The sequence below is a fragment of the Rhincodon typus genome, chromosome 11, assembly GCF_021869965.1.
Source record: "Rhincodon typus isolate 14 chromosome 11, sRhiTyp1.1, whole genome shotgun sequence".
Taxonomy (NCBI): Eukaryota; Metazoa; Chordata; class Chondrichthyes; order Orectolobiformes; family Rhincodontidae; genus Rhincodon; species Rhincodon typus.
In genome coordinates, this window is record NC_063342.1 from 21,413,336 (window position 1) to 21,431,209 (window position 17,874).

Here is a 17,874-nt window from a genome sequence, read left to right on the forward strand (position 1 = left end):
CTGGGCTCACGTCATAAATAATTTATAGCTTGCTAACAAACCTAGAGTCCTTCCATTAATATTTAGTTTTACAAAGCTTAAGCTGCACTAGAATTAAACAAATCTCAATTTTATTTCTATTCTACTGCACTCCAAATTTAGGAAATTAACAACATCTATTTGAAAATAGTTTCAGTTGAACTTACTGTAACTTTCTTATCCAAGATGTGTGGCAGTCATCCTCCACATGAGGAGGCACTGCTTTTGTGATTCTCAGGACATTCAATTCCCATTACCATCCCAGAATTTCAACATTACAGCTTTAGAATTGATGAAAAAAATACACATTTTATCAAAGCTTTTCATCTTGCATTTAACAGGATATTTCACAAATTCAAGTATAGAGAATACCAACGTTTATACGGCATGAAGAGAATAATGTTCAGAAAAGGCTACTGACTGTATGCAATCACCCAACATTAGATTTGGCAATTGGACAATGTTTACTTAATAATCCTAATCGTGATTGCTGACAACCAATTTACAATTGTCAGTGGGGCTTGCCTATATTGGAAGCGACATTAGTGCACACTAATGCTTTGTTCTTTGAAGGCAAAACATGTGTATATACTTCCTACTTGAATTCAACAATGCCTTGACCACTCAAATTACCACTGCCTCATTTAAACTTCAATGTGGAGGTGCTGGTTTTGGACTGGGGTGGACAAGATCAGAAATCACACAACACCAGTTATAGTCCAACTGGTTTATTTGAAAACAAACTTTCAGAGCCTCAGTCCTTATTCAGGTGTTAGGACTGAGGCTCCAAAAGCTTGTGTTTTCAAATAAACCTGTTGGACTATAATCTAATGTCGTGTGATTTCTGACCTGATTTAAACATTGACAGTTACCTGCCAAGCTTTGTTTAATCAGCATTAATGGTGTACATTCTCCATGGCAAAACTTCTTCCACTTCCCAACCACTCAGTATTCTCTGCCCGTGCAATGTAAAATGTTGGTGATTCCCCTTGAACCGGTATTGTAATATGTCTTGATGGGTGCAAGATGAAAAGCTTCAACGAATCATGTCTGTACCACCAAACAACTAATTATAGCTTGAGTATTAAAGTCATTGTGTTCCATTTTACTCTGCTTTGGTTTTAGCAGGTGTTATGCCCACAATGTGCAAAAGTTCTGTAATTTAAAGACATACTGATGCCAAGATCTTCATAAATTAGTAACCTGGATGTATTCTAATTACAGGTGAGAATGTCTTATGTGTGGTAATTTTTAAAAGCATCTATTTGCAATAGGGGTAGTAAGAACTGCCGATTCTGGAGTCAGAGATAACACAGTGTGAAACTGGAGGAACACAGCTGGCCAGGCAGCATCAGAGGAGCAGGAAAGCTGACATTTCAGGTTAGGACCCTTCTTCAGAAATTCTCCACACTGTATTTTTGCAATAGGGTTAGGTTTGATCATGAATTTTAACTACAGAGAAAAATAGAGGAAAAAATCTTAATACTTAAATGAGAATTTTAACATTATATTTGCTCACCTTAAACAAAAAATGTTTGCAATGATCAGGACCACTGTCATGGACCATCAGAAAATCAGGTGGTGGCCATTTTCTCTTGTTACAAATTTCCATCAATGCAGAAACAGGATGTTTTCCTATGGAATACACAACAAAAGAATGGCATTGAATCAGTCCAGTTATTTTCTTAACTTTCTGGATCCAGTAGGACTTGAACCCAGGCCTCCTTGCTCAGAGGCAGGGACACAGCCACTGTGCCACAAAAGGACCATTGAATTATTCTAAAATAGACTAATGCAATATAACAATTTCACATTAAATTTCAAATAGTTAGAGGCTAAACTGGGCAGGAATCACAAGGTAAGATTAACCTACACTGCGTTCAAAGAAATGCAGGCAGTAAGTCAACTTTTGTGCTGCCGATAGCCAGTGTTTCATGTGTCGATCATTTACTGCACACATACACAATGGGTTCAAAATTGTATCTTCTGAACATTGTTAAAGCAAGCCCAATGACCCTGCTTCAGAACACGAACAGATCCCTGTGCCCCATAGCACCAGTGGCCTAGGAATTGAAAAGCCTTCATCCCACACCACCAAACCACATATCATCTGTTTGACCTTTGCCAATTATGTGACAATGCCTGAACATTGTAGAGATGATCACATTGAGATTTTTCATTTTAATTTGGACCCTAACTCCTCAAACTCTCTTAGTGGAACATCATTCCCTGTTCTACCTATGCCATTGGTTCCACAACAACCAGATAGCCCCCCACCATTCCAGGTTTGTCTCCAGTTGCGAGATGTCCTTTCCCAGGCAGGCAGGCAACATAGCCTTTGGAATTCTTGGCCATGGCTGCAGGGAACAGCATTTTGACTATGCTGTCCCCTTTCACTACCACATTCCTTTACATACATCCCTCCCCCACCCTGTTTTGAAGGGCATCCTGCATTAAAGTGGCTTGGTTAGTTTGCTCATTCACCCAGGTTGCATATACCTGGTAGCTACTGATCAAAGTCAATAGTTGAGGTTCCTCTATCAAAAGATGCTGTACCCCCACATCTGCCTGAGTTGCAGGCACAGGAGTGTGACTGCCTCCCAGAATAAACTGTTCAGGTAAATCTCACTAGATTATCCAGATGCTCTACATCATCTGCAGTTCAGACTCCAGTTCACAAATTACAAGCTGAAGCTGGAAAACCCACAGGCACCACAGCTTTAGACACCCAATGCAGACTGCATAACCACAGTTGAAAACTTCCACTCTATCCGGAGGAATGATCCCAACCTCCCAAGTGCTTACTATTGCAATAAACCACCTTGTGTCAATAATAACATTTCCATCCAAACACTGCTAAATGTAGCTCCACGCAAACTTGAGTAACAACACCTCATTATCTGCATAGGCACATTACAGTCTTCAGGGCTCAATAGTGAGTTCCACACTCCAGAGCATTACATATTTCCTCTACTTTTCTGACATCACCCTGACTGTGTCTTGTAGACTTTGCTCTCAGTATAGCATCCCATTTTCTCCTTTTCATATCACAGGACCATAAGAAATAGATATAGGAGTGGATCATTTTTGGGTCCTCAAGCCTTCTCCACCATTCAGTAGGACCGTGGTTGATTTGACATTCCTCATGACCTCACTTTCTTGCCTTTTCCCCTGCCAATTCCTCTTGATTCCCTTACTGATCAAGAATCTATCCCAACTTTAAATATACAAAAGGACACTGCCCCCACAGCTCTCTTTGGCAAGCAGTTCCAAAAACCCTCAACCCTCTGTGAGGAGGAATTCCTCCTCATCTCAGTCTTAAATTACCACCCTTTAATTCTGAGACTATGCCATCTGCTCCAGGACTCTCCCATGAGGAGAAACATCTTCTGAGCGTTTACCCTGTCAAGCCATTTAAGAATCCTATATAGTTCAATGAAATCACCTCACATTCTTTCAAACTCCAGTGAGGAGAATCCCAGTCTGTTTAGCCTTTGCTCATAAGACAATCCCTCCATACTGGGGATCATCCTACTGATTCTTCTCTGAACTGCTTCCAATGAAATGATCTCTTTCCTTAAATAAGGGGACCAAAACTGTTCTCAGTATTCCAGATGTGATCTTACCAGCACCTCTTATACAGTTGCAGTAAGACTTCCCTACTCACACTCCAACCCCCTTGAAATAAGATACAACATTCTATTAGCCTTCCTGATTACCTGCTGCACCTCTGTGCTAGCTTTCTGTATTTCCTGCACAAATATCTCCAAGTCCCTTTGTTTTGCAGCTTTTGTCTATTTACATAATTTGTTCTACTCACTCTTCCTCCCCTTCTGTCAACAACATAAAAACCACTATTTTCCAGCCCCTTTCAGTTCTGAAGAGTTATACTGGGCTTAATATGTTAACTTTGTTTTTCCCTTCACATATGCTGCCAGACCTTTTTTCCAGCATTTCTATTTTTATTTCAGATTTTCAGCATCCACAGTATTTTGTTCTTATTTGGTTGGGACTGTAATGCATTGTAGTTATTACACACCACTGTTCTGCCATGTATCTATTTAATTGTTTCCTAAATTAGTAGCCAGTTAGCTAAAGTAATATCAACCTGAGGGTCCCAAAATATAGAGACAAAAGAATAAAACGCATCAAAAAAGAAGATAAAACAAAAAGAATAAAAACCAGCACCTCCTTCCCACACAGTCTGGCAATCTGCCCTCCAGCTGAATACTAGAATTGCAGAAATTACACCCTGGCAAAAGGCAGCACTTGCATGGCACACAAACCTACTGTCTCTCTCAGCCACTCTTACCAAAGCCATTTTGCCAATGCAGCCAGCCAATCCCAGTCTGCTGGTGGCCATGCCAGAATACTGCAGTCTGAAGCTCTGACCTCAATAGCATCCTGCAGACCCAGTTGCATTCCCACCATTGGAAGTCTGCAGACTTGCCCAGGCCTTGCTGCAGCCACTAGGATCACAAGCATCGTGTAGGAGCACTAGAGAAGCCAAAGGCATGTGGAAAGCATGAAGCAAAAAGTGGAGCAGTGAATAGGTTAGGAGGTCATTATGTCAGAACTGGGGATCTTTGCTGATGACTGCACAACGTTCAGCAATGTTTGTGGCTCCTCAGATATCAGCACACCATTTCAAATGCAACAAGACCCAGACTTGGGCTGGAAAAGCAGCAAGTAACATTCATGCCACACAAATGCCAAGCATCTCTAATAAGAGACAAACTAACTACCACCCCTTGACATTAAATGGAGTTACCATCACTGAAACCTTCACTATCAATATCCTGAGGGTTGCCATTGACCAGAAACTGAACTGGACTCACCATATAGATAGAGTGCTTACAAGAGCAGGTCAGAGACAAGGTCTCCCCAGAGCTTAGCCATCATCTACAAGGCACAAAGTTGCACACTGAGGGATTTCACTGAGGTGAAAATTTCACTGTGCATGAATCACAAAATGCTGGCATAGAAGTTCAGCAGGTAAGAGTGAAGGGGACGGAGTATCAAAAATAGAGAAGTCTTGCTAAACCTATACAGACCAATAGTCAAACCACACCTGGAATAAACTGAACAGTTGTTAGTTAAGACATATATCCAAGACAAAGATAAGATAGATTTTAAACTGGTAAGGGAATCAAGGGTTATAAGAATAAGGCAGGAAAATGGAGTTGAGTATAATCAGATCAGCCACAATCTCATTCAATGGCAGAGCAGACTCAATAGGCTGATTGGCACACTTCTACTCCTACTTCTTATAGTCTTATATACGCTTTACACCATGATTTCATTCATGAAGTTAGTTTGAATAGTTTATCTTGTGACAGTAATAGAGGGAGATGTGGGGCTGAGTTCAATTCAGGGTGCAGGTCCTGATATCAAATGAAATAGAGCTGAAACAAATTGTCAATGCTCCAACTCCCTTTCTCTTTTCCTCCTCCCTCTTCTAACAGCTTGTTCTGTTGTGTGTAGCCTCTGCTTACTCTCCAGTCATGTTCTATGCCAAGAGAAAAGTCTACTAATGCACCCATGTTTGGCAGCAACCTTATTTTCCAAAAGCGTTTAAGTCTAGAAAAGTGCTTCAGCAATTTTCTTGCTGACCTTTTCTATTTGGAACAACAATGGAGAGCATCAAACTGTAATGGTCAGAAGAAACCAACTGTCACTTAACCTGGAAATAGTCTCCTCAACACTATCTTCCAAACTCATGACCACTATCTCCCAGAAGAACAAAGGGACAGTGCAGCTGCAAGTAACCATCCATATCACACACCATCCTGACACGGAATTATATTGCCATATCTTTATTGTCACTGAATCACTATCCTGGAATTCCTACCAACCAGCAGTGTGGGTTTATCTATGAATACGAATGTATAAATTCAAGAAGGTGGCTCATCACCACCTTTTCAAGGACAGTTGCAGATTGCCAAGAAATGCTGGCCTTGCAAAGTGACAACACATCCTATGAATAAATAAACTGAAGTTGATGAGCTTCCAGGGAAGTGGAGAGTATCCTCTCACACTCCTGACTTGTGTGTTGAAAATGAAGAACAGACTTTGGGGAGTCAAGAAGTGATTTATGTGCCACAGTGTTCCGAGACTCTGATCACTTTTGTAGCCACAGTACTTATGCAGTCAAACTAGTTAAGTTTCTGGTCAACCTTGAAGAATGTTGATGACAAGTCAGCTGAAGAAAAGTCTTCGACTTTAAACAGCTCACCACAGACGCGGTCAGATCTGCATTTTCTGTTTTATTTCAGATTTCTACTATCCACAGTATTTTGTTTTCATATCAACAAAACATCAATATGTAATGGATTACACATCACATAGGAATTTATACCTGACAGATCCTTCATTGTAGCAAAGTTTGCAGGTTTCTTATGCGTTTTCTCACCTTCAGCTACAAGACCTAAAATGGCATAAATGGAAGCCATTAATCTGTGCAAAAAATGAACTAAACTTATTTTGATATAATGTTAACTTTCAACACTGCTAACTTTAAATACTGGAATGTCATGTTCATTTTAATATTTTTGAGGTCCCAAAATGCATAATACCAACAGATCGATACAGCAATGATCATGTTGAATCACTGGTTACACTACCATTAGCTAGAGTTATTATGGCAATGCATCTGCCCTCAAAGAATTAGAAAAAATCTATAAGATTTTCAAAGACAGTGCAGTGTTTTCCGTTTGTTCCTTAGAAAAGTGATTTCCTTCTCTTGTCACTGAAGAGGAACAGCATGTGGCATTGCGTGCACATATTTCTGTACGTGGATTAAGAAACTAAAGATGTAGTAAAGGAATGAACAACAGTGTAAAGTGGTGGAGACCACAATGGAATACATTTTCATTTTTAATGTTCCCTGTGCAAAGCATATTGAAAAATGTGCCTTATACCACCCATACATTTTCTGTTCATTCTTCTTGATAAATGAGAAATTGTGAATTGTACATGTCTGTTTTTCTAATACATACTCTTGGCACACAGAGCACTATTCTCGGAGCTGCTTTGACAAAGACATTTACCCCTGTATCATTTCTATGATGTGTTAAAGTTTATAGAACCTGGTCTGAATGGGCTTGTAAGTTATTATGCTTCTGACTTTCACCTTAATAATCTGCATGAAAAGCTTACACTTCTACATTAACAATGTTTGTGAGACCACCACATCAGTTTTGCTGCTGTCAAGCAATTATATTTACCATTGTATGAATAAACTGAAGATAAAAGAGCATCATTACCTTTACGATCAATCTTGAAGTCAACGACTATGGGTTCTACCGGTCCATTTTTGTTTTTTCCCAGCCCTTCTCCTTGTCTCCAACCCATTTTCTGCATCAAATGTGCTCCCATTCCTCCAGATAAAGGTGCAGCCTTCAGGAACTGGTCCTGTTTATAAGTAGACAAGCTAAATAAAAACAAATCTTACAAGGGGCCATAATTAGCCTTTGAGATCGAATCCATCAGTCAGATAAATTAACACAATCTGTGGAACTCAGAAATGCATACATACTCAAGAGTATTTTAAAATATAGATCAAACATTCCAGAACAGAAATAAAAAGCCATTGCTTAAAGAAATTATGAAGAGTTTTAGGGAAAAGGGCACATGCATGAAAAAACCTTTGCAAAGTCAGCTCTGCAAACATTTAAAATGCAGATTAAAGAAATGTATTTAAAAATTCCTTTAGTAAGGCTACATACCTAGATCTCTGCTGCCTGCATATTGTGAAAAGTAAGGTTGAAGCTAACTATAGCAACAAGGCAACTACAAGGATTTGACCTTGCACCAAGTTTCCAGACACAGAAGTGGAAGTTCACAGGTCAGTCTTTGAACTATCACCTCTCTTTTTCTTTTCCATCTCCCAACCATCCCTTTCAAAACATCAACAGGCACTGCAGAATACCAATATTTCAACAACATTTCAGACATTTTTAAGGAAGTAACAATTAGTACATGAAACAGAATCTGGCAGCCAAATGCTATTATTTTTAAATGTTAATGGTTGAAAGTAGTAGACTGATGTGAATTGGAGTCATGAAAATTTACTGAAAAGGCAGATCTGGTATTGCAGTACAAACTTTGCCATGTTCAATGTTTTTTTTGGAAAAGACTGTGTGGTGAACTTTTCAAATAGTTTGACTATCAAGGCAGCTACTCTTCATGCATTACAACAACAAAGAATGGCATTTGACACAAGGCACTCAATAAAGTTATGACAGGATCCCTTGAGAAGTTATCCACATTTAATATTCCATTTCATGTTTATCTGCCCAGTGTTAAATAAATAAACTTTTTCCACTAAATCACAATCATTCAAGTAACAAATAAAGAAATATATCATGGGATCTACCCTGATATTCATTTAGCCACCCTGACGACAGATGAAGAGTGCCCTGCAATTTTGAGAAAAATCAGACCAAACAGTTGTAGAGCTCTAGACAGGCCTCAAAATCAGGCTGGCATAGGCACCAGCGAAGCGAGCCCTGTGGGGTGAGAGCCATAATTGCAGATGATGGGGTCTTCCAAGGCATCAGCAGACAGATTATTTGTGTGTGACCTGGGGGTGCAGCCCTGGGAAGGCAGCATCCATACAGTTCCTAAAATTTCAAACAGTAATTGCGGACCCAGGTACGTCACAGGATCCGAATTTCTCTGTCAGAAGTGGCATGTTGCTTGAAACAAGAGACACTCAGGATGTTCAGTCATAAGCCTCTTTCAAAACAGGGTCCTGCCATAGTGCATTACATTACCAGGGAAGCTAATGCCACTGAGGCCAGCACCTCTATACTAATGCAAGCCCATGGGAGAACTTCCCTCCTGATGCACACAGTTACTTTTTGAACCAATACTTAGAAAAAATTTGTTTTACGTTCAGTCAAGGGAATGTGGGTAAAACTCTCTTGGCCAGCATTTACTGCCTATCCCTAACTGTACTGACAGTGATAACAAGCCACCTCTTAAGCCGCTGTAGTACTTATGGTAGGGACACCCACAGTCAGAACAGTGAGTGTTACTAGGGGGCATAGGTTTAAAGTTCAGTTACTAGGGGCCATAGGTTTAAGTGCGAGGGGCAAGGTTTAAGGGTAATGTACGAGGCAGGTTTTTTACACAGAGGGTGGTGGATGCCTGGAACTTGCTGTCGGTGGAAGTAGAGAAAGCAGATACTATAGTGACTTTTAAAGGATGTTTTGACAAATCCATGAATAGGATGGGAATAGAGGCAATAAGGTCCCTGGAAGGGTAGGGGGTTTTAGTTGTGACGGGCAGCATGTCGGTGCAAGCTTGGAGGGCCAAAGGGCCTGTTCCTGTGCTGTAATTTTCTTTAATTGCAGGTTTGGGGACCGCTTTGCAGAACACCTACGCTCGGTTCGCAACAAACAACTGCACCTCCCAGTCGCAAACCATTTCAACTCCCCCGCCCACTCCTTAGGCGACATGTCCATCCTGGGCCTCCTGCAGTGCCACAACGATGCTACCCGAAGGTTGCAGGAACAGCACCTCATATTTCGCTTGGGAACCCTGCAGCCCAATGGTATCAATGTGGACTTCACAAGCCTCAAAATCTCCCCTCCCCCAACTGCATCCTAAAACCAACCCAGATTGTCCCCGCCTCCTTAACCTGTCCTTCCTCCCACCTATCCCCTCCTCCTACCTCAAGCCCCACCCCCACCCCCATCTCCTACCTACTAGCCTCATCCCACCCCTTGACCTGTCCGTCCTCCCTGGACTGACCTATCCTGTCCCTAACTCCCCACCTACACTCACCTTTACTGGCTCCCATCTTTTATCCGCCTCCCTCTCTATTTATTTCAGAATCTCCTTCCCCTCCCCCATTTCTGAAGAAGGGTCTAAGCCCGAAACGTCAGCTTTCCTGCTCCTCTGATGCTGCTTGGCCTGCTGTGTTCATCCAGCTCTACACCTTGTTATCTCAGATTCTCCAGCATCTGCAGTTCCTACTATCTCTATAATTTTCTTTGTTCTTTGAGTGCGGTTAAAAAGGGAGTTACAGGATTTTGACCCAGTGATAACCAAGGTCCAGCTGCTTAGATCTAGTCAGAATGGCTTGTGGTTTCGAGAGGAATCTGCAGGTGATGGTAGTTTTCTTATTCACACATGGGATATGGGTACTGCTGGCTGGCCAGCATTTACTGCCCATCACTAGGTGCCCTTGAGAAGTTGGTAGTGAGCTGCCTTCTTGAACTGCTGTAGTCCACAATGCTCTTAGGTAGAAAATAGCAACACTGAAATAAAGACAATAATATTTCCTAGTCAGGATGGTGAGTGCCTTAGAGGGGAAATTTCAGGTGGCTGTGTTCTGTTGCCCTTGTCCCATTAGATGGAAGTGCTTGTGGCAATCTAAGGATCATTAGTGAATTTCTGCAGAGTGCATCTTTGTAGATAGTACACATTGCTGCTAGCGAGTATTGGTATTAAAGTGACTGAAGAGGTGGATGTGCTGCCAATCAACTGGGCTGATTTGCCCTGGATAGTGTCAAGCTTTCTGAATGTTGCTGGAGCTGCACTCATCCAGACAACTGGGGAGTATTCCATCACATTCCTGACTTGTGCCTGCATATGGTGGCCAAGCTTTGGGGATTCAGGTGGTGAGTTAGTTACTGCAGTGTTTGTAGCCTCTGTCCTGCTCTTGTGGATAGTCTATTTATAGGGGGAAGCAATGGCCCAGTGGCATTATCACAGGACTGTTAATCCAGGGATCCAGGTAATGTCCTGGAGACCCAGATTTGAATCCCGCCATGGCAGATAGTGGAATCTGAATTCAATAAATATCTGGAATTAATAGTCTAATGATGACCATGAATCCATTGTCAAATGTCTGAAAAAGGCATTTGGTTCACTAACGTCCTTCAGGGAAAGAAACTGCCATCCTTACTTGGTCTGGCCTACATGTGACTCTTAACTGCCCTCTGGACAATTATGGATGGGCAATGAACGCTGGCCTAGCCAATAATGCCCTCATCCCATGAATGAATGAAAAAAAAAATGATGATTCCAGTTCAGTTTCTGGTCAATGATAATCGCCAGAGTGTTGATAGTCAGGTATTCAGTGATTGTAAAGCCATTGAATGTCAAGGTGTGGTGCTTAGTTTGTCTCTTAATGGAGATGCTTGGCATTTATGTGGCTTGAATAATACTTACCAATTTCAGCCAAAGCCTGGATATTATCCAGTTCTTGTTGCATTTGGACATTGACCATTCCAATATCTGAAGAGCCATGAATGTTGCTGCATATTGTGCAATCATTGGCGAACGTCCCCATTTCTGACCTCATGATGTAGGGAAGGTCATTGATGAAGCAGTTGAAGACAGTTGGGCCTAGGATACTACCTTGAGGTATCCCTGCAGGGATGTCCTGGAGCTGAGAAGGCTGACTTCCAACAACCCCAACCATCTTCCTACATGCCAGGTAAGATCTTGGAGATTTACATCGCAATTCCCATTGATTTCAATTTTGCTGAGGCTCCCTGATGCCACACTCAGTCAAATGTGGCCTTGATATCAAGGGCTGTCATACTCACCTCACCTCAGGAATTCAGCTCTTTTGTCAGTGTTTGAACCAATGTTGTAATAAGGTCAGGAATTGCGTGACCCTTGAGGAAACTGGACATCACTGAGCAGGTTATTGCTGAGCAGGTGCTGCTTGATAACATTGTTGATGACACCTTCCATCATGTTACTGATAGTCGTGAATACACAAAGTCCCTGGCACTACCATCACCATCCCTGGATATGTTCTGTCCCATTGACAGGCCAAGCAGAGGTGGGTGGCAGTACAGTGATATACAGTCAGGAGGGAGTTACTCTGGGAGTTCTCAGCATTGACTCCTGACATCATGAAGTCTCACAGCCACAAACATGAGCAAGGACAGGCTCCTGCTGACTGCCATGTACTGTTGTTCTTTGGTTGATGAGTTAGTACTCCTCCATGTTGAACAACTCTTGGAGGAAACACTGAGGGTGGCAAGGGCACAGAATGTATTCTGGGTGGGGGATTTCAACATCCACCACCAAACGAATGGCTTGCAGATGGTTAGAAAACCAAGAAGAGGGAAAAACCTACTTGACCCCATCCTCATCAACATGCCAGCAGATGCAACATGAATCTGCTGCTCTCATTCTAGGTGTTAATAGAGATGACATGGTTGGAAGGTTTTGTCAAAGGAGCCTTGGTGAGTTGCTGCAGTGCATCTTGGAGATGGCACACTCTCTTGCCACTTGGCATCGGTGGTGAAGAAAGTGATTATTGGACCCTATAGGGCTGTCCATCAAGTGGACACTTATGTACCGGATGGTATCAAGCTACTTGAGTGTTGTTGAAGTTGCACTCTTCCAGGCAAGTTGAGAGTATTCCATCACACTCCTGACTTGTGCCTTGTGGATGGTGAATAGAATAGTGGGTGAAATTCAAGCATGACCTAGTACAGAATGAAGATAGGAGCAGATACAAAAGCATGCTTTATTCTAGTGGCAAACTGATGAATAAGTATGATATTGAAGAAAGAATTTTCAGATTTACTGTCCACAACTAAAAGTAAGAGTACCTTAGTTTATATTAAAAAGCTCAAATGGGATGAAGAAATCCAAGACAGTACCTTACGTCAATAAATTTCTTTCCATACGCCACGTTTTTATCTTTATTCATTGATTTCCTACCATTTTATTTCTTTTACTGAATGCTGATAACATTTTTGCATTGATTACCCTATTTTCACTGTCTTTTGAAAATAAGTGGTGCCTCCAATAATTGGTTGGGATCACCACACAGAAAAGTTTGAAGAACAATGAAGAAGGTGTGTCGGAAGTCTAATGGAAACAGAAGGTAACAAATGCAAAATGCTTTCACGATTAGTCGAGTTAATACATTCATGTTTCGCTTAATACATCTGATGATGATGTTTAGCTAGCATGCGGATCTCATTGGGAGAAGGTTTCAGTGTGCATGCAGAGGCCATCAAGGCTCGGTTTAGAGAGTAATCAGCCTGCCCAATGTGTCAGAGCAAATACCACAAATGCAGCACAAGGTACTGAATCATATTGTAGTAAAAGCATTGACAATGAGGCTATTGAATCATTTTAAATTCAGGAAACAGCATAATCTCAAAATCCTATTAAAATGTTAAATTAAATCAATACCAATTTAAGTTACTCCAAAATTGTTTTAGGAAGGACATAATTTTTAAATTTAAAGCATTTCCATATCATCAACAAATGTAAATATTAAATGGTAGATCTGAAGAGCCAGGGCTGAATTTAAAAAAATTATAGTTAAATTACGTAGATTAGCACTTGAATTAATTCACTTTATAACTGTTTTAAAACAACTACAACTTTAATTGCTGTTTAAATTGCATCCAAGAATTGTAATCAACTTTTCATTACAACTAAACAGAAACATATATGAAACAAGAGACAGTAATAACTGCCGATGCTGGAGTCAGAGATAACACAGTGTGGAGCTGGAGGAGCACAGCAGGCCAGGCAGCATCAAAGGAGCAGGAAAGCTGACATTTCTGGGTCCCAACCCGAAACGTCAGCTTTCCTGCTCCTCTGACGTTGCCTGGCCTGCTGTGCTCCCCCAGCTCCGCACTGTGTTATCCCATATTTGAAACAAACTATTTTTGCTTAATAAATTTTAAAATGCATGCAAAAACAGTTAAATGTAGTTGTTCAAATCAACTAAGGATCTGGTATACCAACTGCCTCATCCCAAAAACCTGGATTGGATTCTACTTACTTCCATTTGCTTCTTCCCCTGTTTTTTCCAGGAACCTCACAAAAGAAAGAGGCAACCATGCAGAGAATGATAAAAACCCCAGCCAAAGTCGCCCAGGGTTCCGTCCTGCTTTTGTACCTGCTTTGTAATGATAGAATTTTTTATCATCAACATCTGTTTCAGTACCTCCAATGTGTATTCAGTTCACAAATCCAAGTCAGATACTTTATTAACTTTATACAATTTAGACAGAAAATTGGTAGGTATTAATCAAATAATTTGTTATAAAGTGTTCTCTTCCCACATTTTCTATCACAGCAGACTGGAATACATTTAATGCATTACTATAGTTGATGACATATGATGTAACACCATAAACATGCTTCTTTCAATCTATTGCTTTGAGTATTGAAAAAAGAAAATTTTATAGTATAAAGAGAACTCAAATATTCAAATGTCATAGAGAAAACAATGCTCCAAAAAAAGCACCCCCATAAAAGACACTCTTAAAACATAGCAGCCAGTTAAATACATCAGATATATGATTAAGGTTCACCATATGTTGTGCTATTTAACTGGTGCTGACATAAAATGGCAATTGCAAATAATAGAAAGGCAAAACATTTTCAAGAAAAGAGAAAACTGTTCATTTGTTCTAAAAACATCATAATTTTAAGATTCTTTTTGAACTAGAAGAAAACAAATTAAAAGGAGGTTAACTATATAAGTATGAGGACAGCAGAAAGTATAGCTATCTTGGTTGAACAGTGCGCTGAACCATGGGTCATGATTCTACTTCATTCTTAAATAATAGGAAAAGTTAGCTATCATCATTGGATAAGTTCTGCCAGCTTTCAGTGAGAGAAAGTACAAAATGGCAAAAAACAGTACTGTTTCTGATTCTAGTGCTGAAGTAACAGGGTGAGGTTGCACTCAGAGGAGCATACCTTCTTTACAAGAGATCATCTGAATGTTTGTCAAACACAGTATTTCAAAGGGCATAGTGTATAAAAATACGGAAATCTTGCTAAAATTATACAAGGCACTAATCAGACTACAAATGGAATACTGTGAACAGTTTTGAGTCCCTTATCTAAGGAAAGATATACTGGCATTGGAAGCAGTCTAGAGAAGATTCACTAGACAGATCCCAGTTATGGAGGGATCACATAATAAGAGGTGGAAAGGTTGTTTCCCTTTGTGGGAGAGTCTAGGACCAGGGTGCATAATCTCTGACTAAGATATCTCTTTTAAGACAGAGATGGGGTAGAATTTCTTTTCTCAGAGGGTAGTGAATTTGTGGAGTTCTTTACTGCAGGAGTCCGTACGGGCTGTGTCATTAAGTATATTCAAGGCTGAGATAGACCAATGTTAAATCAGTAAGCGAATGACGGACGATGGGGGAAAGGCAGGAAAGTGGAGTTGAGAACTATCAGATCAGCCGTGATCTCATTAAATAACAAAACAACTCAATGAGCTGAATAAAAACCGAAAGAACTGCGGATGCTGTAAATCAGGAACAAAAACAAAGTTTCTGGAAAAGCTTAGCAGGTCTGGCAGCATCTGTGAAGGGAAAAAACAGAGTTAACGTTTCAGGTCTAGTGAAGGGTCACCGGACCCGAAACATTAACTCTGTTTTTTCCTTCACAGATGCTGCCAGACCTGCTGAGCTTTTCCAACAACTTTGTTTTTGTGTCAATAAACTGAATGGCTTACTTCTGATCCTAAATCTTATGATTAGGAATACAAAGAAAACTGCTAGAAAAGAAACTTGCCACTTGATGCCCACACCTTCACAGCAGCTCAAATTGAGAATATAGCAATGAGGAAAAGGGAAACCGTTAAAAGAAATATAGATTTCAAAGGAAGGAGAAAGTAACATGAGAGAGATAAAAATTGTTGCAGACAAAACACGGATAAGAAAGTGTTATTTCTAGGGTTCCTAAATTTCCAAAAGTTATTCCATGAAAATTGCCCAGTGTATTAAACAGCCATGCAGAATTTCAGAAGTTTGAAGAACAAAAAACATATTGTGCATTCATAACATACATAGAATAAAAGATATATGAAACAACAGTTTCATACCAATTTAGGTTCAGGCTCCAGTTAGATTCTCTTTGTATAACTGCATCTCTTGTTTGTGAACTGGATACACCACTGAACATAAACTGAAACAGACATTAGTTTTTTTTTTCTTCTCTCATGGATTGACTATAGTGGTGAAATACCAACCATGTGTCAGTCAAAATATACAAAATGTGAAGTATTACTTTTCCTTTTAATTGCTGTATTTCCTAGTTTACACCAAAATCAGCTTACAACACCAATTAAAAATAATATGCTTCTTTTTACGTATGAACACGTGGTTGGCCAAGAACGTTTTAAAATGTCAGTACATATTGTAAAACTACACACTTACATGGTTCTGATTAATGAGTATTCTAAGCATTAAATAATATAAAATCCAAAAGATCCTTTGAAGTTTCATATTTTTCCTTCCTAAAGCTTCTTAGCCAAACCTTTGATGTTCTTGGGATTTCACACAGGGCATTTTAGCCACAACATACTTGCATCTGGTCTGTACACAAGTTGTCATGAAACACTGGGATTTGTCTTGCATATGCCGTTAAATATATGCAAACCCTTAATGAAATGCCACAAGGCACTTGAAATGTTAGTGAAAAGCTCAAGGGAACATGAACATTTACTTTAGGTTCAAATGTTTAGCCCAAACTTTTCAGTTACAGTCAGGCCTATGAACTCTCAGAGTGAGGCAGATTCTGGGGAGAAAATAGTTGTTTTATACTTAGGACACTGCCATTGAAGGTAGTTATCTTCTTCAAAGCCCAGCCAAACTCTGTAACAAGTTTAACTCTTAGCAAAAGCAGTTGAAGTCATTAATAACTAAAACAGAATCACCTCATGAGCTCTGTCCAAGTAGAATATTCTATATAGGGTGCTCAGAAACGATGGCAGGAAGTCAGCTAATATGTAACCAATGGGAAGATTATTCTTTTTCAAGTGTCTGATCAGACAATTACAAAACGCCTTCACTGACCCATGACACACATTAAACTGCAGCGCACTTCTCTCATTCACTGGCTGTGTTGAAGTATTAAAGGCATGACTCAAGATCAGGCTTGTCCGACACGCAGCCCACGATGTGGTTCTCCGAGGTAGTAAATGCAGCCTTCACTAAGATATACACAAGAATAGCTAGATGGATATTTAAAAGATGCTGCAGAATTCCATGCTTAATGACAGTTGTTACTCACTTGAATTTGCTACTGACAGGCTCACTAGGGAATCTATCAGAAGGAAATGTGGCAGAAAACCGTATCTGATAGGACAAGCAGCACACAGTGGGAAGGTAAACAAGTGGTAACTGGTGTTCAGTTTCCACAGCACTGAGCTTGTTGGAGAGACGTCCATCAGAGCATGGAAAAAGTGGAGGAAAAGAAGGCCCTTGTCCTCACACATAGGAGCCAGTCCTCTGAAGGACCACAGTCCAACTAGTGGAGTGGTTCACCTGGGCCCAGGAGAGACAGGAGGTGGAATCTGCTGTCCGTCTCTTAATGAGAGTGTGTGTCTGTCTGTGTCTGCAGGAGAAATGGGTGACTGTTTGTTCATAAGCCAGATACAGTACACTCCCTTCTCTCCTGCTCTCTTCCAAATTAAAACTTGGACCAAGTGTGGAGGCTGAAAGTTAAGCTGCTTTCAATACCCACCTATATTAATTCTTATTTTTCTGGTGACCAAGACTTGGGCCCTAGTCTGTCTCTATCTAGCTCTGCTAAAGTGTAAAGGCTAAAAAAATTTTATTAGTTAATTCTGCTATTTGCAGAACTGGTTACCTTGATTAACACTTAAAAGTATTGTTTTGACACTTTCCTCACTCGTGCAAATTACGTTTTCTTCATACCTCAACTGCTATATTGAAATTCATGTTTAATGTTGTGCTAAACCATAACTTTTAAAAACTTGTTCATTGGCCCTTTGAGTGAGAAAAGAATTGAAACGTGGCCTTTCACAAAAAAGCCTAGACAGTCATGTTCTAAGTACCCACAATTCCTTTACATGATTATTTTAATTTTAAC

General features: G+C 40.3%; 1 protein-coding gene across 3 annotated transcripts in view; it reads right to left on the reverse strand.

Annotated features, from left to right (window-relative positions):
• The window catches only part of LOC109913466 (SON DNA and RNA binding protein), a 44,571-nt gene that overhangs the window by 633 nt on the left and 26,064 nt on the right, over positions 1-17,874 (reverse strand). For 2 of the 3 annotated variants that reach the window (XM_048603123.1, XM_020512981.2), the window contains 3 exons: positions 7,284-7,431; positions 6,377-6,445; positions 1,538-1,653 (listed from right to left, as the gene is read on the reverse strand). In XM_048603123.1, the coding sequence (XP_048459080.1) occupies positions 1,538-1,653; positions 6,377-6,445; positions 7,284-7,431 (333 nt within the window). Of the gene's footprint in view, positions 1-1,537; positions 1,654-6,376; positions 6,446-7,283; positions 7,432-13,798; positions 13,919-15,862; positions 15,946-17,874 lie in introns of those variants that run through there. The other variant, XM_048603124.1, reaches the window with a different exon arrangement.